General features: G+C 39.9%; 1 protein-coding gene across 1 annotated transcript in view; it reads right to left on the bottom strand.

The window, feature by feature from the left end:
* LOC136864449 (organic cation transporter protein) overlaps positions 1-24,460 on the bottom strand; it is a 184,854-nt gene that overhangs the window by 140,722 nt on the left and 19,672 nt on the right. The window contains exon 2 of the mRNA XM_068225989.1: positions 5,297-5,446. Within this exon, the coding sequence (XP_068082090.1) occupies positions 5,297-5,445 (149 nt within the window). The 5' untranslated portion in view covers position 5,446. The remainder of the gene's footprint in view (positions 1-5,296; positions 5,447-24,460) is intronic.

The following is a 24,460-nucleotide window of genomic DNA, read 5'->3' as shown; positions in this document are numbered from 1 at the left end:
TATTAAAAATACTAAAGTACACTGTACAATGAAAAACGGAAACGTGTATGTTAGAAATTTCCGAGACATAAAAGCTAACAGAAAAAGTCTCTTCTCTTTCAGATTCTTCTCAAGATATAGTTCAGTTAACGTCAGAACAATAACAACCCAAGGATACTACGTAGAGTCACTTGGACCTGCAGTAACACTCAGTAAGTCTAATTTATGTTACATTTCAACTTGACTAACCTTATCGTTCATATACCAGTATCTAACATACAGTTTCTTCTGCTATGCGCCAGTCTATCTCGCGAATTAACTGATAATTTTGAGGATACTGAAAATGAATTAAATAAACTACTATCTATGAAACATAGAGATAAACAAGGTTTAATCAATGATTTCGGGAAGGTAATTACATTTCTTTCAAGTAATTCAAATCAAGATGACTTAGCCTGTGTGCAAAGCCAAATAAAAATATGGAAGAGAAATCATACTAAATAAATTTAACACCTTAATGAATTTGGGTCATTTTGTAATTTAGTTGCAAATAAATTGTTCAGTGAAATTAACCACCTCAACTCAATGTTAATACAATAAAAATGTATTGCAAAATGCAGAATTTGAAATAGATCTATTGGAACAGTATCGGCATGTATCAATGTGTGTGAATGAGTTAAGAGGAATCATCAAGACTCTGAAAAATACCATCAGTCTTGCGCTTAACGATATAACGAATATGGCACTACTTGCTCGTATAGGGCAACAGGCACACCAGTGTAAAATACTGTTTCAATGTTCGTGGGTTAGAGCTACCATACAACACCCGTTATGTCTCACACGAGGACCCATACCGCCGTATGAACAATGGACGCCATCAGGAAACTTAAGTGGGATCTCGTGCCTAATCCAGTTAACAGCCCAGATTTAAACCCTAGTGACTAGTACTAGTTAACAAGTCTTATCTAGAAGTGCCGTTTGAGGACAGCAACGCTACGATTACAAATGTCCTTGAACGGGTACGCACCCAACCAAAAACTTTTGGGAATAGATAACTGAACATTTCTCAAGACGCTGGAAAAGTCTATATAGGTCCAAGTCGATGGAGACTACTTTGAGAGATGAAACTAATATTTATTATTATCATGTTGTTGGCTCTATGTCCCACTAACTATTCTTTTGCTGTTTTCGGAGACGCCGAGGTGCCGAAATTTTGTCCCACAGGAGTTTTTTTACGTGGCATTAAATCTATCAACACGAGGCTGACTTATCTGAGCACCTTGAAATACCACTGGACTGAGCCAGGATCGAACCTCCCAATTTGGGGTCAGAAAAGCAGCGTCTCAACCGTCTGAGCCACTCAGCCTGGCTGAAAGATAAGACTAGAAAGATTAATGCAAAGTATTTTCTGAAAAGAATTACTCCTGGTAATATACACTGACTGACAGTGACAATGCAACACCAAGGAGGAGTGGTTCGAAAGGGATGAAAGTTGGGGAAAAAACAGAGACTGCACGGATGAATAATTGATGTTTATTTCAAACCGATATGCAGGTTACACAATGCGCACGGCATCGACTCAGTAGGATGTAAGACCACCGCGAGCGGCGATGCACGCAGAAACACGTCGAGGTACAGAGTCAATAAGAGTGCGGATGGTGTCCTGAGGGATGGTTCTCCATTCTCTGTCAACCATTTGCCACAGTTAGTCGTCCGTACGAGGCTGGGGCAGAGTTTGCAAACGGCGTCCAATGAGATCCCACACGTGTTCGATTGGTGAGAGATCCGGAGAGTACGCTGGCCACGGAAGCATCTGTACACCTCGTAGAGCCTGTTGGGAGATGCGAGCAGTGTGTGGGCGGGCATTATCCTGCTGAAACAGAGCATTGGGCAGCCCCTGAAGGTACGGGAGTGCCACTGGCCGCAGCACATGCTGCACGTAGCGGTGGGCATTTAACGTGCCTTGAATACGCACTAGAGGTGACGTGGAATCATACGCAATAGCGCCCCAAACCATGATGCCGCGTTGTCTAGCGGTAGGGCGCTCCACAGTTACTGCCGGATTTGACCTTTCTCCACGCCGACGCCACACTCGTCTGCGGTGACTATCACTGACAGAACAGAAGCGTGACTCATCGGAGAACACGACGTTCCGCCATTCCCTCATCCAAGTCGCTCTAGCCCGGCACCATGCCAGGCGTGCACGTCTATGCTGTGGAGTCAATGGTAGTCTTCTGAGCGGACGCCGGGAGTGCAGGCCTCCTTCAACCAATCGACGGGAACGGGAAATTGTTCTGGTCGATATTGGAACAGCCAGGGTGTCTTGCACATGCTGAAGAATGGCGGTTGACGTGGCGTGCGGAGCTGCCACCGCTTGGCGGCGGATGCGCCGATCCTCGCGTGCTGACGTCACTCGGGCTGCGCCTGGACCCCTCGCACGTGCCACATGTCCCTGCGCCAACCATTTTCGCCACAGGCGCTGCACCGTGGACACATCCCTATGGGTATCGGCTGCGATTTGACGAAGCGACCAACCTGCCCTTCTCAGCCCGATCACCATACCCCTCGTAAAGTCGTCTGTCTGCTGGAAATGCCTCCGTTGACGGCGGCCTGGCATTCTTAGCTATACACGTGTCCTGTGGCACACGACAACACGTTCTACAATGACTGTCGGCTGAGAAATCACGGTACGAAGTGGGCCATTCGCCAACGCCGTGTCCCATTTATCGTTCGCTACGTGCGCAGCACAGTGGCGCATTTCTCATCAGGAGCATACCTCAGTGACGTCAGTCTACCCTGCAATTGGCATAAAGTTCTGACCACTCCTTCTTGGTGTTGCATTTGCTCTGTCAGTCAGTGTATAAATCCTTATTTATGTTTTTATTGTTACTATTTCGAAGAATAAGACAAATAAAACATCTCCATATGTACAGGGTGATGTGAAACAACGTGGACCGTGTATATGTGCCTGAGAGGGTTGGTCATGCTGATAAATATTTTGAAAGAAACAATTCGATATGTCACACCATGGTCATGTTATCAGCCAAGCATGTCTCTTCGCGGGCGAATTCAAATGGGCTTTGCGAGGCACTGCTGCTAAATCTGCGCATGACGTAAGAACGACTCGAGAGCCCTTGGTTGGTTTAAGCCAGTGTCACCGTTGCGTAGCTGCTTAGGCGCGATCCTGTCAACTCTGAGGTCTGTATTTAAATATTTCCCATGACGAAGCTTTATTCTTCCACTGGCGCTCTTATGTCGATCTCAAGCCACGTACAGATTTAGCAACACTGCCACGCAAAGCCCATTTGAATTCGCTCGCGAAGTGATCTGATTGGCTAACTTCAGCACCTGGAAAAATGACAACGGTCCGAGATATCGAATTATTTCTTTCAAATTTTGTAACAGCATGACCAAAACTTTAACGCTGATGTACCCGGTTCACGTCGTTTCCGACCACTCTGTATACTTCTCAACATCCAGAGAGGGTTCAAGATAGGGAGTCTGAGGAAATTCCTATGTAGCACGGGAATGGATTCTTACTGGGAAAGTCGTTTATCAAAGAATGGCAGAAGGCAGTGTATGAAGATGGTTCAAAGAGTTAAGATACATAGAAAACCAAACAATAAAGACAGAATGTAACAGCAGGAGAACTCTAACAGAATAATGTAAAATAAATAAAAATACTGTATTATGCTAAGAATCAACCTATTGACTACAATGGAAAGTGAGAGGGATAATTTGAGGGTTAATGGAGATATATAATAATAGATACATCACACATGGAAGTAATGAAAATCAATGCATTTCTTGCAATAAAGATATAGAAGTGGAAAACCTAACAAAAGTCTACAAAGAAACAGGAAAACTAGAGAAATGCATGTGTGGGAATGATATACGTACAACCGAAAATTAATTTGAACTTTGTGTTGATATTTGTTAAAACAGAGAATGAAAAACAAGGAGAACAACAAAACTATGTAATACTGCATTATCAGAGGAAAGTGAGAAATGGAATCAGTGTAAGGTGAAAACCAAGACAATATACTGTAGAATATGCAGTAAGTAGTGAGAATTTGTATGAGGAATTATCTTTATTAATTATTAATTAAGGGTGCGTCCAGGAATGTTTTATAACTGTGATTGTGAGAAGAGTATTCAATCAATTCACATTCAATTAGTACACTCATTCATTCTACCAAATATTATTGTAAATGTACTCCAAGTATTCTTGTACAAAATATATTTGGCTGTGAAGTCTGCAACCGAAGGAATATGTGAAGTAGGAGATGGAAGGAAATATTAGCATTAGGATAACAACTAATTATTTCAGAAGATTCAGTGATACCTTGAAGACAAGATTCGGTTAGGATGACCTTTAGTTGTAGAGAATGAACATCTGGGCATCGTACACAAAGAATAACTACTTTCCAGTGCCCTTAACGGTCGGTGAACGTTGATATTTTGAAAGCCACATTTGCTACATTTCTTCAACAAATGTCGGTGAATATTTTCATATGAACATACTGTATCTATCCCCTACGAGTCGATACCTGAAAACATCTCAAAAAAAAAAAACATAGGTGACTGATTCTGGAAACAAGTGGTAAAAATTGGCCCCTTTCCAAAAATTTTGAGAAGAGAAGTCAGGTGTTTTGTTAATTGGGTCGGGTTTTTAATATTTCAAAATGACACTATCCAGTCCTACTAGAAATCACCTTATACTTCACCAAGACAACTCTCCATATATAATGAGAACGACAAACGCTACGAAGGAGTCAGTTAAGTGGAATAGAATGTCTTCCTTACCTGGCATACGGTACAGAGATTGTGCCGACTATAGTTTGTTCATATGCATGTCATCATACCTTCAAGGAAGATCGTTTGATAATCTCGAAGATATCATAATTGCCAGAGTAGAGTTTTTCGTCTCCGTATACTAGGACTGAATTTGACAGCGTTCGAATGGATGCATCTTAGGGGCACACGCCCACAAATTTGTACCATAGAACAGCTCGTTGAAAAATAGTAGCTGACTTAGAATTCGGATGGAGCATCCTCTACTTGATAAAACTATTATTTCTACAATTTATCAAAGGGGTTATATGAAATACTGTAAAAGTTATTCAGTATTCCGATTAATCAGTAAGTAATACGCCTTTTAGTTATACTGCAATAGCATTTGGTTAAGAATGCTTTTAATGGAATTTTTTAGGTTTTAGTGGACTCTCAGGATTAGATATTTAGATTGCATCAAGTAACTGGGAATACCATGAAAGGAAACTGATAGTGATGGATTAGAATTTTTGTAACCACCTACCTGTAGCGGAGGTCGCCAGCTGTAAAAACGTAACTCATACCATTCAGGGATAGTACGAATCCCACGTATCCGAATAAAATGTATATCTTCTTCTGGTAGGTGCCGAACTGCCCCAGCTCTTGAAGGATAGCATCGTAGTCGATTGTCATGCTAAAAGAAATCAAAATCAGTACTTCAGATAGTAAAATATTCACATTTCAATTTATTGCGATAAAATGGAACCTGTATGTTATTAGTGAAGTTAGTAATAAAAAGGATTCTTCTACGATTGAACAGATCAAAAGTAGAATATTTCCTATGATGAGATACGCACGCAGCAATATGCGGGCAATTAAAAGGACAAGTGTTGTGGTGCGATCCTCATTTCAGCCATCACGGAGGGAGGTCATTATACAATATTAAGCAGGTTGAGAATAGGTCATGAAAGATCAACGCACTCTTACATTCTGAGGAGGGAGGACTCTACAGTATGTTCTTGTGGAACCAGTTTCACCGTGATCACTTGCCTCACTGAACAAGTGAATCTCTCGAACATCAGACGAAACCTTAACCTACTGGAAATACTCGATCTCACATTATTCAATAGAGAAATAATACTGCTGATCTCGTCATTCGCTTTACGATTGCAAGTGATCTAATTCAGTATTTCCAACTTTCAAGCGTCCTGTTTCCCTCTGAAATGTTCTCTTATAATTAGGTTCTGAATGCTGTAGTGCCCCGTATAGCAAACGATGCACAGAATAACGAAATATATTGAAAAGAATGTCAGGTTAATAACTTCGCTCAGTGAAATCCTATTGGGAATTCCTCTTTTAAAGTGGTGTCCTCTGAATCTTTAATTTGAATGGGGTTTTTTTACGAACGAAATTGTACTCGCTCTTTGTGGTATAGACACATCAAAAAAGTTTTGCACCACCACCCTGTCACGAATACCCGTAACGTTGGGGTACCCATAGAATTTGCCCATATAGGCAACTGCATGTCGTGCAAGCAAGCAGGGCTTATGCGGACACTTGCGCACTCTTACGAACCAAAGGTTGGAAGTACACGTCGAACTGGATGATCCCGTCTGTATGTCAGCATGCCTCGTAGAACGATTACACCATTTGACTGGACCCGAATTGTGACTCTGCATGAGCAAGGGCTGTCCGTTCAGAACATAGTCCAAGTGATCAGAGTGAACCATTCTAATGTCGTGAGAATTTGGAATCACTCCCAAGAAACCAGGAGAGTGTCGAAAGTTTTCCTCTTACAGGACGACTACTGTCAACGACAACCGTCCAGGGCCGATGCCTTCAGTTTAGAGCTCTCAGGAACCCTGGTGCCAATGCAACGCAGCTACGCAACGACCTTGTGGTGTTATAGCACAAACCCTCCGCAATCGTTCTCTCGTCGTGAATCTGCATGCTATGCGTTCGTGGCGATCACTCCCACTCACCCCAAAGCACCATGATGTCCAGTAGATAGATATGGTTTATTTTAACTGGCAAAGTTACACGTAGGCAAGAAAGCGCGAAGGCTGGACCTTGAATCAATGGTGACGTGTGCTCTTCACGGATGAGTGTAGGATCGCCCTCACCCACAACAATCATCGAACGCCTTCGTAATGAACGTAATATTCGTCTCAATCAGCCAGACAAATCGGTAATAGCTGAGCACGGTCTATCGCCGGGTCATGATGTCATGTTCCAAGATGCTCGAGCTCTTACCCACACTAGACACTACAGGTCCAGGATTATACGGGAAGCTGTGGAAAAACGTAGAAATTCTAACAATTTCAACAGAGACACTGGCTGTCAATTAAATAATACCTGGTTGCCAGCCATTAAGGATTTACGTATGTGGTTCCCTTCCCTGTCCCTTCACTACTGTTATTTGCTTCTCGGTGTTTTCCAAATTCGTACGTTCCTCATCGCCAGATGTTTGATTCCAGGCTGGTGTCAATGTCATATGTTACGTACACATGTTATGTGACCCTCTTAGACTGATTCTGATGGTTCTGTCAGCTTCCGCTTCGAACGCTAGCGCTGTGCCGCGTCCGGGAGCCATCTGGTGACGAATTAACGTACCATTTCTAGTTCTATTATAACATCTAAATTTCAAAAAAATATTGTTTAAGAAGCCTTTCTCGTGGAAATTCGAGATTTTCTTCCGATGACGCAGAGCATAGTTCTCTGCAAAACGTAAATAATTTCACCTTATTTTCTCGACACAGCATAAGCCCAAAAGCCTATACAGTATCATGTCTATAAGTACGGGCCTTGAAAGCATCAATGGCAACATTAAAATAATCAGTTTGTGTAATATTATTGTTGATTGGATTCAAGGGCTTCGGATAATGCAGGCCATCACCTCCGTGTACTTGAGTGAGTCAAAAGTTGCCTTATAACTTTTGTTATTGTATTAATGTATTCGCCAGTGAATGGGAAAAGAAAATATACTCGATGCCCCCTAAAGAACACTAAATGTGGTTACACGCAAGATCTCTCAATTTGGAAGTTAGGATTGGAGACCACAGGGCCGTATCTGAGTATATCAGGCCAGGCTCCTCATACCGATATTTACTATGCAACCTCTGATTTGCACTTTGTTATTACTTCAGATCGACTGGCTGTGATACGCACAAAACGCCTGTGTTCGTTATGTGTGTGACCAATGTCATTACGGCCACGTTACACCAGCCTACAATGAACGTGGTTGGCTACAACTCAAACAGCGCCATAATCTCCATGCTTTATCTTTTCTTCATAGAATATTCTCCTTACGTTCACCTGAGTACCTGTACTGTCATACAATCACAATTTCAGAACACGGTCAAAAGCTGATGTACTCTTATCGATACCACCTCCTAATACAAACTCATTTGTTATTTCTGCAGCACGACAGTGGAATACACTACTTATCTCCGTCAGGGGAGCCTCATCTGCTAGTTTCAGGTAACGTTGTCACTAATAGACGAAGTCACCGAGCGAGTTGGCCGTGCGGTTAGGGACGCGCATTTGTGAGCCTGCATCCGGGAGATAGTGAGTTCGAACCCCACTGTCGGCAGCTCTGAATATAGTTTTCCGTCGTTTCTCATTTTCTCACCAGGAAAATGCTGGGGTTGTACCTTATTTAAGACTGCGTCCACTTCTTTCCCATTCCTACTGTAGCCCTATACCATCGTAGCGACGTAAAGAAAGTTGTAAAATTATATATGTGAAGTCCTGGATTGTTATATTGGTGTAATAGTACAGTAGATTAGCCTTTTTCAAACTATACACCGTATAAAAACGATCTGTTACTAAGGATAATAGAAAGTAGCTGAAACTGTTTGTGTATACCTACTATAGTCATGTTAGAATGACCGAGCTCGATAGCTGCAGTCGCTTAAGTGCGACCAGTATCCAGTAATCGGGAGTTAGTGGGTTCGAGCCCCACTGTCGGCAGCCCTGAAGATGGTTTTCCGTGGTTTCCCATTTTCACACCAGGCAAATGCCGGGGCTGTACCTTAATTAAGGCCACGGCCGCTTCCTTCCAATTCCTAGGCCTTTCCTATCCCATCGTCGCCATAAGACATATCTGTGTCGGTGCGACGTAAAGCAAATAGCATGTTATAATGTTATAATTGTGAAAATCGTCCTTGTCATTATTATAATACTGTATTGTTTAGTAGCTGTAAGATGTTTCATTTTTAGTCTATTTATTTTAAATCTGCACTTGTAAATATCGCATTTTCTGTTCATGTGGAAGATAGGGGAGGGCCTAACGGTCTTAATATTCTATGTCCGCTGGAAAAATAAACCATTCTGAAAACTTATGTCAACCCGCCTACGAACTTCGTTAAAGAACCTTTACTTGGGAGTTGTTGTACTAATTTGTAGACTTTCTTTCAAGTTTTCATTCTTCTAAACTTTAATCCTTCATGTCAACCACTGCAATAAATTTTGCGTGATTATTCCACAAGAAACCAGATAAAAATGTGGAATTGATCATAATACACATCGTTCAAGATAAAAGTTAACTCTTCTCCCAGTCCCGAGGTGGTGAAGCTCTTTTTAAGCACCCTTAACCCCCCGTTCTTCCATAGAGGTGAGCTGCATGTACCATTTTAACCGCATACTAGTTCTTATTCAATTCTTAAATCTCTAAGAGTGTCAGGAATTGAACCCGGGCCTCCGAGGGTGGCGGCTAAATACCGTTAATCATTACGTTACGGAGACAGACATCGTTCTAGACTAAAACTAAGCATTAGCACACAATTCGAGACATGTAGACAAGATAACTGTAATAATTACCCCTGAGAATGGATTGTTACTTGGAGGTGTGAGAGCCGAGTAAAATCATCACTGATCTCTCATTAAGGCTGCCACGGTTCAGTATCCGTTCACTGCATGTGGGATTATTGAAATAGAAATTCACTTCACTGTGGTTCTGATGATTTCTTCAAGGGATCAAGCATTGAGATGATCAGCCCGATCCCTTTAACAGCACCCTCGCTTTTTTTTTTCGGATTGTTACTTCACTTTAAGGTTTTCTGGTATGATGTGTAATGTCTCAAATTGAAATAAGTGAGAAGGATATCTAAGATATCTAACCCTCGCCGTGAACTAATTATGCGTACAATACTGGTCATAACATATGTAAAATGTTCGAATACTTATATGCAATCCACTACGAGTGTCGACAGTAATTTCAGACATCCGATGTGAACCAACAGCAACGAATGAGTGACAGCAATGGAACACCTTGCATGTAGTGCGTAAAGAGTTGAGGATTTATTAATAAGTGGCACGTGTTTATTGCCATTGATAACAATTGTTCCATTGTTGATCGGTACTATGAACACGTGCTGTTTCGTAATGACTCAGCCAACAGCTGGGCTGCCTCTACAGGCATGAGTGTCTCAAGGTTCGGAAGTAGTGCGTTGATTTTGTATATGCAGGCCCGCACGCACGAGGTCATCCCCGGGGCCCGTCTCCCTCTGCCTCTCGAAATAGTTGAGCTTACACGAGATAAAATTGAATTGTTCTAGCACTAAATTCCTTAACTTGTTCGGATAAATAGTAAATTTTGCCCAAGGAAATGTTAAGAATGTTGTGAATTTAGAAATTAGTAAGTAACCGATCAGAATGATCGCGCGTGTTAACGCGCTACGGTGTCCGGCTCCATGGCTAAGTGATTAGCGCGCTGGCCTTTGGTCACAGGGGTCCCGCGTCCGATTCCCGGTGAGCCGAACATGTCCTCGGACACTCCCGGCACTAAAAGCCATACGCCATTTTTTCAACGCGCTACGGCTAAAAAGCCAAGTTCTGAATTCGGGACACGCGCGAGTTCGGCTGTCCCCTGAATGGCTCTCCATGGTTTCTTATTTTCACTTCCAGACAAATGCCGCCACAGTTCCTATTCACAGGCCACAGTCGATTCCTTCAACCTCATTACCTAATTTCATTTGTATGTGTATGTTGGGTATTCAGCCCGAAGGCTGGTTTGATCCTCTACAGCTCCACCAACAGCTGTCATAGATAGCCTAGGTAATTTCATTTACCATCATTAATATTTTTTGCTATTTGCTTTACGTCGCACCGACACAGATAGGTCTTCTGGCGACGGTGGGATAGGAAAGGCCTAGGAGTTGGAAGGAAGTGGCCGTGGCCATAATTAAGGTACAGCCCCGGCACTTACCTGGTGTGAAAATGCGTCGACTGAAAACGTACTTGTGCTTGACAATGAAAGAAGAAAGACTGAATGAAGAAGCATATCTATAAACTGGCATGCCCTGACGCCATAATTGACATTTTCGGTCTATCCCCTCGTAATCTTGACTTCATTTAGCGACCTTCTGTTCGTATCTTCACATTTGTTTTATATTTGCTTTTAGGCTGAGGACTGCGCGAGTTTGATCAATTGAACAATAAATTAAATTTGCCTAACATTTTTGCGGAAATCTCATTTGTTTGCACGTTCAGAGCCATTCAAGCCACGTTCAGACCCATTCAAGGCGAATGATGGCAGCAGGTCTATTCATATCTGTCTGTTCTACCATCAAACAAGAAACCTGGTGTTTAGTTTAAGGTAAGCCCAATTTTGTTTCGAAATTAAAATTTAAATACTAACTTGTAAAAAACGTAATTTATGAAATTTAAAATATCTCCCTTGGTTTGATGTTATTAATTTAAATTACATGTTCTGTTCTGTTAAAAATTTCGATAGAGTGAATTTTCTAAAATTTTTCTAAGACAAGCAGAGCGCCGACTGAACCCTGTCATACACGGTAGCATCCTCCTAAAGCTGGGAAGCGAAAAATGAAATATAATATATTGCACCCATAAGGCGAAGAGCCAGGTGAATAAATTAATTAAATTATCAATGTCTAAATGTGAACACTGCAGATGGCAAAATCAGTGGAGATATTTCACAAGTTTGAAAAAAAGAGACCTCACAGAGAGAAGATACATCCCCTCAACTTGTTTAAAAGCAAGTCCCAGAAGGACCAGGGCTAATAGCCCCCACCAATAAAGTTTACGACCCGACAAAGTGGAACCCTCAGCAGAACTTTCCCGTGAGAAAAAGGACGTTGGAATTTGCCACATCTTAATGAAAGACGAAGATAGCCCGTGAGACAGAGTTATACCTGACACCCCTCAACGAAAGTGGTTAGGTCCTTCTTCAAATACGTCAGTACAGCTGTGGGCAGTATTCAGCCAATCAGAAAATTGCAAAATTTAACCGCCCTGCCGTGGCAGAAATATGATTTATTCGTTTGTGATCTGGAGAAGAGAATTAAAGGAGTAAATTTTAAGGAATTGTCTGTGCTGTTATAAGTTATTTTATAATTAATGAATTATCGGCATTTACGTCGTAAGTTTGTGAAGAATGAATTCGCCCGCAAGACCGAGTCCCATGGCGGTAAAGTGCCAAAATCCACCAGTGTAAATAATCCCAGTGACGCTGGTAGTCTGTGGGAAAATGAATGGTCGTTTCTTATAGTCTTTTGCAACGTTAAAACCACACCTATTTCAGTAGTCACTAGAGTTGTTTCAACGATTAATTAACCTGCGGGCACTTACAAAATTGCTCGTCAGGTTACGATATCAATACGCCACCCCCTCTCCAAGAGTCACTTCGGAGGCGTGGTTTCCAAAAATTACAAAACGAACGGCGGAGTCGTACCGAACATGCAGTCTTAGTTCAAATTTCAGAGAGTCCAGTCTATCTTCCTGCGGTCGAGTTCACTCTTTGTTCACGTTGAGGCAGTCTTCAGTCAAGATCGTGATGAACGTCGCAGGCCGAGGAAAGCAAAGTTTCGAAGTGTATTCTAAACTGCCGCTGTGTGTGCAGACACCGCAAGTATTCGGTGAGTTATAATGTGATATGGATCTGATAGAACTATTAAGATGCTATGATCTATTGTAGGTCTTGAACTGTCGGGACACTTAGAACGCTCAAAATGTCGCAGAATCACCAACGTTATTTTCTCACCAATAGACATTCAATTGTTAAATTCACGGCACACGTAGATGAACTTTGCTAAGTCCAGGGTGATAGCGGTCAGAATATTTATATTCGCATCAAACTATGTGCTCATGTGCAGTTATAATAATAGATTTTTCAGTAGAAGTTGCAAATTCATAGATATCGCAATAAGTAAAAATTTATATCAGAGCTCAGGAAGTTCACAAACTAATAAGGACAAACTAAGCAGGGAATTGTATAATCAGTAAAGTCCCCGAGCTAAACTACATTTCATCAAAGACAATGTCAGCTTTGTTAATGGAGTGACAAGGTCGGTTGACCAGTTTGTACAAATTCAAGGGCAGGCACCCGACAGCCAACTGCAGATAACGGGAGATAGGCTGGCCAAGACGTATCCTTTCTGTTTCGGTAGCCGGTGAATGACATTTAATCCACTACACAAACAACGGCTAGAATTTGGAATGGGAAGAGCAGGTAGCAAGCAGTACGGAAGGTTAACGTCAAGTATAAAATTTCTGACGTTCTGAATACAAACTGGAGCCCCACTTTGTGTGTATTAATTTTGTTTATGTTATATAAATTTTTTCTTAGTTTAAGCTTGAAGAATGCGTGTGATTTAACCAACCTGCGAGTGCTCTATAATTAAAATGGATCCAGTTTGCGTGTGCGACGTATTTTATAAAATAAGCACTATGTCCATAATGGAATAATTCTATGTGAAGCGGGGACAGAGAGGATTCAACCCACAACCAGTACAAGGCAAAGAGCATGTTGTATTTATTCTTATTGTAACTAAAATGACGTGATTAACGCGTAGTGCGATTAGGTTAATATTCTATAGCTTATTTTATGTGTAAATTCGCGTACCTAATACTGATAATAATCATGTTGAAGTCAGTTTTATAATCATAAGCAACGATCGAGGTTGGAACAATCAGATTTAACGATCGGAATATGAATGTTCCGAGCTCGACTAACTAATCATATAATAACAAGTTGTGCGTGCGTTAACGTAAAATGTCCATTGTGTGTTTATAAATTTTGGATGTCTAACGCATCTTTCTGTAAGTAATAATAACTTTCCTATATTTGATGGGGTGCTGTAATAATAATAATAATAATAATAATAATAATAATAATAATAATAATAATAATAATAATAATAATAATAATAATAATAATAATAATAACAGAGATGAAATAGAAATCAATTTTCAGTCGTTTAATGATATGAGTCTTCATAATTGAGGTAAATAAGATAATTACTTGACCTCAGGATTAAGTTAAGTCCATAATTATTGCTGGCCCATTGGAGGCCATAATCATAATAATAATAATAATAATAATAATTTGTTCTGTTTGTTAAGCCATTTAAATTCATCTGAGGTAGTATAATTCATCAAGTAATAATATATCTACGTTGTTGGAATACATAATAAGAATATTAAGAATAACAGTAATAATAATCATACGATAATTTTGTGGATTTTTTGAAGATGAACGATTAGATTTCGCTATTTTTATGCAAATGGAAATTGAATAGTTTAAGGCAGACAGTCACGTTTCAAAGAGTGGATGATATTACAGGATTAAGTTAGGAACCATTGCTGACCGGCTCAGGTTGGGCATGTTGAAATATATTGTGATCTATGAAATATGAATGAAATATGGAAATATGAATACAAGTATGAAATAGCATCCCTGAATGTAACAATTATGAGGTAAAATAATAGAGTCTAGAGGACCACATCGCCTATATCAAATGAATGTCGTATTATGGTTAAAAGGACGACAAAGTGAATCTATTATTTAGCTCAGGTGCATTAGAGCAATGCTGCGTTTATATAATGAGAGAATGATGGGAAATGTTGTTATTAGCTCAAGTAATGTGAGCTCAAATCTACGATAAAATATATTTGATAAATATAAGCTGGATGTGCCAGTCAACTAAGTTACTAGCTCAAGTGAATTGGAGCTCAGGTCTACGTCGACAAAGATAATGGGAGGAAAATACTGAATACGTAAAATATAGCAGGGATGATGAGATACTTGGAGATATTCTAATGAAGGGGCCAAGTTGAAACATGAAGTTTGGGCTGAGCTGGCAATGGGATTTGGACTTATGTTGTGATTATTGTGGAATTGATTTATTTTCTAGTTTAAAAATTTGGGTTATTAGTTATAGATAAATGAGTTATTTAATTTAATTGCCACCAATAACACCTCAGCGTATCTAAAAGCTTGTAGTAAAATTATACAACTGTATAATTATACACACTCTATCGTCAGGTCATTATGTCATGTTCCAAGATGCTCGAGCTCTTACCCACACTAGACACTATTTATTGTTGAACAAACAGGCTTCCGCCCAATACATGTTCTTATTCACATCAGGTTATAAATTAAAATTAAATAAATAAAGAAATAAAAAGTAAGTACAGTAAATTAAATTCTATATCCATAAGGGCTTTGAACAACTCCTTCTCGGAGGTCCAGTGGCTATGGCATTTCGTCAGACAGCATATGAGCTAACAATGCCAATTAACAAATTAAGATGGCATGAGAGATAAAGTTAAGGCAATGATAATAAAGAGCAAGATGTCGCAACCCTGTAAACCTACATCTACCTCCTACCCTGTCAGCATGTCTAATACCGGGCGAGTTGGCCGTGCGCGTTGAGGCACGCGGCTGTGAGCTTGCATCCGGGAGATAGGGGGTTCGAATCCCACTGTCGGCAGCCCTGAAGATGGTTTTCCGTGGTTTCCCATTTTCACACCAGGCAAATGCTGGGGCTGTACCTTAATTAAGGCCACGGCCGCTTCCTTCCAACTCCTAGGCCATTCCCATCCCATCGTCGCCATAAGACCTATCTGTGTCGGTGCGACGTAAAGCCCCTAGCAAAAAAAAAAAGCATGTCTAATGGAAATATTACTATTTGCTGATGTTGTCCTAGCCTCTAAAATACTGAGTGCCAATCTCTTTCTGACCTGATTATGCTGGCTACTTCACTATTTACATTCCATGCCATTACATCATATACTACCTCGTATTTCTCTGAGACATTGTTTTCTCACTGCGCATAAAAACTTATTCAGGCCACTGTCTTTTCTCCACTGATTGGCAATCCATAGAGTAATTTTTTGTTCATCTCTTTGTCTGCGCATTTTTTGCTGCTTAACATTTAAGAGTTTTGCTCTTAATTTCTCTGTTCATATATCAATTAAGTAATACCTGGTTACCAGCCATTAAGAATTTACGTAGGTAGTGCCCTTCCCGGTCCCTTCACTATTGTTATTTCGTCTCGGTGTTTTCCAAATTCGTAGGTTCCTCTTCGCCAGATGTTTCATTCCAGGCTTGTGTCTATGCCATACATCTGCCAATGTTATGTGTTACGCAAACACTTAATGTGAGCAAAGAAAATGTAAGTCATCTTGTTCGGCCTTACATAGTATACACTGAGAGATCTTCCTGATCCTGTTCCATCCTTTATTATATGCATCCCCATCAGCCACCATAGTAATCCACCCTTTAATCTTCCGCTCCCGAATCTTATACTTAATTTTGAGAACTGGTATTCTGCTATTGCTCCCCTTCCATCCCTCTCGCCAAATATATCCCATACCCAATTCCTCAACATAACTTTTGATTTTTGCTAGCCAACCCTCATCATACATACCTTCCAGTTCATATCTATATAATTCCTGCAGTAGAATGCCGCCGCTTCCTCGTTTTAGTCTAGTCCAATAATTTAGCATCCTTTTGACACAGTCCAACTCAATGAACTCCCCGCATAAGATTAGCGCCCCCACATTAGCTGTGCATTGCGATAGCCTCGTAACAGCTTTGCTGAACTTGTATATTATTTCATTCAGGCTGTCCCTTTTCTTTTCTAATCCCCACAATTCAACCCCATATAAAGCTCTGCTTAGGACCAGCGATTTTAGTAGTATCCTAAGTACTTTATAGCTTGCTCCTGGGTATTTGGCGACTAGGATTGCTATTACTGCAAGTGCTGCAACCCTCCTTAGCTTGCATTTCTTTATATGGTCGTCCCAACCTCCTTTCCTGTTCATTGTCATTCCTAAATATTCTAATCTATCTACTTCCTCTATTCTTGCCCCTTGTATCCACCATTCTCTTGCTTTTTTTACCCTCCTTCTCCTACTTACAATCATCACCTTTGTTTTATTATAGTCAATTTTCAGAGACCACTTATTTGCATAATCTACTAGTTTATCCAGACTTTTCTTCAGTCCACCCGTAGTCAGCGTCGCTAACAGAACATCATCTGCGAAAATCAGTCCTGGGATCTCCATGTTACCCACTAGACACTACAGGTCCAGGATTATAGGAGAAGCTGTGGAAATACGTAGAAATCCTAACAATTTCAACAGGGACACCGGCTATCAATTAAGCAATACCTGGTTGCAAGCCATTAAGAATTGACGTAGGTAGTGCCCTTCCCGGTCCCTTCACTATTCTTATTTCGTCTCGGTATTTTTCAAATTCGTAGGTTCCTCGTCGCCAGATGTTTCATTCCAGGCTTGTGTCTATGCCATACATCTGCCAATGTTATGTGTTACGCTAACACGTTATATGAACCGCTTAGACTGATTGTGATGGTTCGGTCAGCTTTCGCTCCGAACGCTAGCGTTGCCACGTCCTGGGGGCCATCTGGTGACGAATGAACGTACCATTTTCCAATTCTATTATAACGCCCAAATTTAAAAGTGTCATTGTTCAAGAAGCCTTTTTCGTGGACAGTCTATATTTCTTCTGAGGAGGCAGAACACAGTTCCCTGCGAAACGTTAAGAATTTCACCTTATTTCCTTGACTCGGCATAAGCCCAAAAGCCTATACAGTATCATGTATGAATTTAATTAATCATGTACTTAATTTGTTTTATGTAATACGAGGACTTTGCTTATTAAATAATTTTGGCTCATTTTGATTAACTGTGATTTAAACCCAGTTTGCGTAGAAGGTACGCGGATATTATGTTATTTCACTGAATTCATTATAGGCATAGCTTAGGTCTATCTGTGTGTTTGATTTTTGTTTTTTATGAGCACTATGTCGACAGTGTTTCCTATATTTGTAAATATAAATTTCAAATGGTAGGATTAGTAGGCCGCCTGTTATTCACTGTCAATAAATTACAGCAAGCTATTTACGCTACTAAAAAGGGCACCGCAAATAAATAGAGTAATCACCTTTACAAATCTATGTAAATTAACGGCGAATCCTTCAATCGAACCCACCTTGGATTGTCTGTTATGTAAATTAATGCCGCAAGATTATCTAACAAGGCGGAACCTGCCACCAGTAACAATGCTATGTGTCACATTTGATTTCTGTAGGTTAAGGGTAACACGCGGCAATGAAACTGTATTAGAAGGCGAGTTCATTTGAATTATATAAAAACAGAGGTATTTTACCTGTTATTTGTAAAATTTTGTCCAGTGGCCATCACATTAAACACATTTAGGTGGTATCATGGCTGAATAAATAATCTCTAACATTTATTTTTAATTCAAAAGTAAACGCAGCCTTTTTGGGTGCTTACAGCCACTTGGAGGTAATTATGTGTCAAGGTTTATATAACTATAAGAAAAATAAGGTCTTAACTGGAAAAGAGTTCATGGTTCTTTTTAAAGCTTATTTTAAACTTTTTTTGAGGTAACCTTTTAAGGTCATGATTCAAGAGTATGTAGATAAGTAAATATGTGAGTTGTCTCAGATCATTCTAACTAGCTTAATTAATTAATCATTTAATTTCAGTTGACTTTCAATCATTGATATTTGCAAGTTTGAGACTTAAGTTTACGATTGTTTGAGTCTAGCCTTGAATGCTAGAAGTTTTGCATTAGCGTCCTTACGATGTGTATTGTTTACCCATTGTGTTTATTGTTTAATCTGGAATTAATCCATCTGATCAGCTGCAGCAAAACCTCCAGCTTTTTCTTAGCTAATCACCTTTAAATCCAATCTTTTATTATTTTATTTTCACTTAATCCTGCTATAGCAATTTTGTTAATACATTCTATTCACTTAATTTAAATCAGTCTTGGGTAACGTTATTTGTAGAAAGTTGGACCCGTAGTTATTTCATTCCTCACCCCATTTGGGCCCTTTAACCACGAGTAAATCCAGGGGACGCTCCACACCCGAGGTAAGAGTCTACGTAAGCGGTGAGTATTTTTATTTTTCAGCAGCAGCCGAGGCAACAGTCTACAAGTGGAGCACCGCCACACATACCTTGAAAAGGACACAATATGTAAATATATTCCGCATGGTGGCCATGATCGTTAAGCCGCGAAGTCTATACAGCCTGACACTGTGGATAGCCAATTCGAGTCTAGTTGGTCGAAATAATTTCACCATCAGAATGTTGGGTGCCAGGCTAGGGGAGGTGGTGGTGTACAAGTTCCAATCACTGGATTGCGTGCCAAAAGCCTGGATTAAATTCCAAACCACTCAGCAGTGCTCATATGGAATAAGGGCATATGGCACTGTTGATGGTGATTCGTCCATGGTACTGGGACGTAAAGCCTTGAGCACACATCTTGGTGCTATTCGACATGAGTAGGCTATGTGCCGGCACCGGGTTTCACTTTCTCCCTTCCTGCTATCATGCATCAGGTCATTCATTTCATCTCATTAACTCATCTTATGAGGAAGGGCATCCGGTCGTAAAAGCTTGCTATAAAGATTCATCTCATTTCATACCTGACCCCGTAGAGAAACGGATAAGGGTTGCACATACATAGAAAATAAAATTTCCGGCATCATTTTCACGACTATGTTATAAAAAATATATATTTTCGTTTCCGCCTCTGTGGCGTAGTGTGATTAGCTGTCATCCACGGAGGCCCGGGTTAGAATGCTGGAACGGGATCCACTCAGCCTCGGGAGGTCAACTGAGTATAGGTGGGTTCCATTCCCACCTCAGCCATCCTTGAAGTGGTTTTCTGTGGTTTCCCACTTCTCCTCCAGGCAAATGCCGGGATGGTACCTAACTTAAGACCTTGCCTGTCCCTTCCAATCTTCCCATCCCTCTACAAGGCCCCTGTTCAGCATAGCAGTTGAGTCCACTTGGGTGATGAAATGGTCCGCCTCCTCAGTTGTATCCCCGACCCAAAGTTTCAGCTCCAGGACACTGCTCTTGAGGCGGTAGAGGTGGTATCCCATGCTCAGTCTGAGGAAAAAACCAACACTGGATTCTAAACAGATTAATGGCCGGTTTCTGGAATGACAGTTATATGTAGATGCATAGTTATCAGTAGCTTAACATCGTGATATGTTTAAAATGAGTTTCCGAAACAACAGTTGTCGGCTTCTTCACAGTTATCTGCTCAACGACTGGTAACTGCAGCTAGTGCTGTAGTTGCCTCTATGATAAAACTGATTCCAACAAAGGGCACTCCATACCGTTTCGTACAAGATCTTATATTAGTTTCGTAAACATTAGAAAGTAATAATGAAGTGATTATAATATATTTACAGTAATTCATTGTAGTTTTTACGTGCTTGGGTGGGCTGGAGTCGACAATATTTCGATCAGTACATTTCTCTTAGTCTCTGGTTCCACTTATATGATGTCATCTGTCCCTGTCATCTGTTTAGGTTATAATTTCCTCTAATGTAGATGTATCTTGCAATACGGGAAATGAATCGTCAAATAAAATAGAACTCGAATCAAACGGATTTCCATCGGATTTCGGTGTACCGTAGCTATAATGTTAAGAGATCTTTCGTCAGGCTTTGAATCATGAGTCCCACTAACAGTTAGTTAACACCCAATCTGAAATTATGGAGTATTTACCATTAATATTTATATTTCTATTAAATAATAAATATCTTAGGTACCGGTATGCATTTAAGCCTGCTGAATAATAAATATCGATTTTTCATTGCTTTTTTAATGTTATTGTATTCTTTAATAACCGGTGTCGTGAGGTCTCATAGACCCCAATAAACATAAAACATCTGGACTTAATTAAAAATCTTGCAGGGAGCTGTAGGTTACGCCATCTTCTTATCTGTGTCAACACACTTCACACCCTGAGTCAGGGTTAGCTAGCTATGTTCGATTGAAATTCTCAAGTGGACTTCAAGTCAGCAGTTACGAGAGTATTTTTGTCAATGCATGTTGCGTGGTCAGTGTAAGTAAAACACCTTAAATTACTAGTCCGTTGCGGTTATTGTGAACTACAAATTCTCAATTCGAGGAGTGCATTAGGGAACTGCAGTGCTAATGAAAAATTGAGTGATATGGCTTTTTTCTTTTGGCTATTGGAGATCGCAGTTTGTCATGCTTTCGTGTTGTCTAAGTTGTGCCATGAAAGCCAGGAAAAAAAGGAATTTTTGAAGGGTTTGACATCTGATCAGGTGAAATTACATGTCAAGGAGGAGTGATAAATGAGTGAGTTCCCAGAGAATTACGAGCAGCAATAAGCAACATTTTGCACGCAAGACTCGGCGTCAAGATACGGAAGAAAAGCTGAAGAAAGGGCAATCTTACCGTACATATCCAGCATCCTTGAATAGAAAACGGCATATGGGTGTTTTAAGTAGGAGTTTTCGGTTTGTTTGCAGTCTACTAAAAAATCTGCAACAGTTGCAACGAGAACAAATGGATATCGCACCATGAGTGCAGAACTTCAGTACCGGAATGATAGGTTCAAAAGTGTGCTGCACGTTTTCATTTATGTGTTTATTTTCGTTTACGCTTGTCGTATTATGGATCAGTGGAAAGTGATCTGTTTAGTAATTGCTGTGTATTTTTTATAATTTTACTGACGGCAACGATCAAGGTGAAATTTTAGAAGATGTCTGCGTACTGTTAATAAGAAAGAACGGGAAATATATCTAATGTTTGCATTATTAGATCGTACATATATTCCTATTATCAGAGATTATTACATGCTAATCAGATTGATTGAGATGACTGTGTACATATTTGTCAACCATTTTTCATTGTAGAAAACTTCTGCTAGTAAAAATAAACCAAAATAACACTAAAATTATTTGAGTAGAGACATCTACTGGAGGACGACAGGTTCTAAACATGACGATAACTGTACTTTTTATTACCAGGGCTTATAAATCTGGGTTAAGTTTCCGGAAACTCATTAAAGTTAACAGCGCAGTTAAAGTTACAAGTGCATTTAGTAACTCACAGGTAACTGTGATGTACCAGAAACCGACCATTAATATTACAAAGCTGATATAACGATCTGTATATACGACGTCAAGGTAGAGATGCTAGGCACGGACAGGAGTGTTGAATAACATGGAATGCGAATGTTAAGTTACAACAAAGAAAAGTCCCATTCAAGTAAAAGAAATATAAATATATTACAAGCAATATATTTATTTAGCCGAAGTAGGGGGAAAAAATGTGCTGTTTCCATTGTTCTAAGAGCAATTTAGTTGAGTCGAATTGCACGCGATGATCGCTAGTGAAATTAAACATTATGCATAAAGTGATAGAATATCAAGGAAATACAGAGTAGCGCGAAGGAGTAATAGTCACGATCGCAGAGGCAGTGAATAAGAAAAATTACTGTTCGAATTGGTAACGCCAACACTCATATAAAAATTACAAATGAATACACATCGATGAAAAGTGTACGAACTTCTGTCAAGAAAGAAGCAACTCGTTAAAGTATTGAAACATAGAGCAGCGGAAGGAGAAACGGATATATTGCAATTATACGCAAGAACAACGTATAATTACAATAGTAATATTAATAAATTCAAGCTAAATACGTGAAATACTGCAAGATTCAATCAGCCAAGCGTTAAGAAGAAGGCATAGAATAGGCCTTGGCTCGTAAGAGAAAGAATCAACTCTAAAACGCCATTTATATAAACTAAAGTAGCAATTACATTCAATATAAAGAAATAAAGCAAAAGCGGACATATTGAAGGTCTGCATAAAATTAGAGAGTTAAACGTCTATTTAAACCGATTCTCGATATCATTGCTATGTTAAAAGGCTTTGCTTATATAAGGAGGTTTCAACTAATCTCTTCTATGAATTTGGATCTTCAAATTGCCCATGACAACTACGTCATGGACCTGTAAGAAAAATGTGGGCCGACTGTTCGGAGAAAATCCAGCCGATATGACGGGAGAGATGCATTCCCGAGAACATCCCAGTGACTGGCGGCGGAACATTGAGGCTGACCAAGGCTACTGAAGGCTAGCCAGAAATAACAATCCCGGTGGCCACAGGAAAAGATAAGTTTCATAGAGATATTAATGTAATCGCTAGTTTCTGTACATGGTAGATTGCTTGCATTTAATTAATAGATGGTAAATCGTATATGTCTTCAAAACTAATCAAATTAAGACAGTTTCTCGCGAGTGACCTAATAGTGTGCCGTTATAATAAAGGAAATAGGCAGTCTTCATTGAAAAAAGACCACATCTAGTTAGGGGAGTGATTAAATAGTATGATACTGTAATGTCTACGATATTAATGAGTCATAGTGGATCATGCCGTAACATCTGTGAAGTATTTGAGAGTATAATGCTATAGGATTTTAAATAAAATGTGAGATATTATGTCAAAGAATATAGGTTATATGTTGGCATAAATGAGTGAGAAGAGGTTAGATATGGATATAAAGTGTAACGTGAATATGTCAACAAATATTTATTTGGCATAATGGAATTGTAATATGAAAACATCTATGAGTGTTTATTTATTTGTTTGACATGTCTACTTGTGTATCGAGGAGTTATCTACCATAATCGCCCATTGTTTGAATTCTCGTTAATTGATGTGACTGAACTATGCCTATTTAAATATCTGATCTGCCATTACTACGTCAATAGCTTCGATTTTCCTCATTGGCTCAATAAGCAAATCCTTGAATTGAGCATGCGCAGTCTCTCTTGAACTGAGCGTTCTGCAGTTGTTTTCTGCCTCGTCAGCTAGCGAGCAAGCAGTACTGTTGTTACCGAGCTGCGAGATGGACGCCATTAGCCTTGTTCCTTAGAAGACTTTGAAGAGGGCGCAATGGAGTTAGATACTCCCGGGTTAGGCGGGAGATAGACTAGGCAATGACCTAAATACGTTTCTATCTTATTATGTTCCTCTAGTGATAGTAATTTGGTATTTTGGTGACTCTTTTGTTTCAACTATGTGAGTGTTGACAGCGGCCTGCGTGCCAAGCAGGCAGATTACCTCTGAAACCATGATTCTGGTGTACGTTTGTGATAAAGGATTACACTAATTTGGATACAAAACCACCGGCATGTAAGTAATAGTTATTATTCAAAAACTATTATGCAGAATCATCAACTTAAGTGGATTATTTGGAGGAGACATTATTCACAACCGTCGTCTTGGAATTTTCAAAAACATCAACTAGTCCGTTTACGAACCAGCGTTGTCACCGTTATTTAATTTTAGCCCTACCTCGAGTTATCGCCAATATTGTGGGAATTGAATCTGGACTCTATGCCCGGTATTTGGAAATTTGGTGGCCGACTGAAGAATTGAATCACTATATAATGGATGCAGAAATTTTCTCACGGCACTGGAGTGTGTATCGTAGAGATAGGATAGGAAAGGTGGGAGGGGGGAGTTTTCATTCTGGTGAAAGAAGAATTTGTAAGCTACGAAAAAGTTAAAGATGAGACACATGAAATTCTAGGTGTAAGGCTCATTTCTAAAGATAATAGGCAACTTG

This window comes from Anabrus simplex, chromosome 1 (genome assembly GCF_040414725.1).
Source record: "Anabrus simplex isolate iqAnaSimp1 chromosome 1, ASM4041472v1, whole genome shotgun sequence".
NCBI classification, from domain to species: domain Eukaryota; kingdom Metazoa; phylum Arthropoda; class Insecta; order Orthoptera; family Tettigoniidae; genus Anabrus; species Anabrus simplex.
This window is presented reverse-complemented; position numbering and strand designations above follow the sequence as displayed.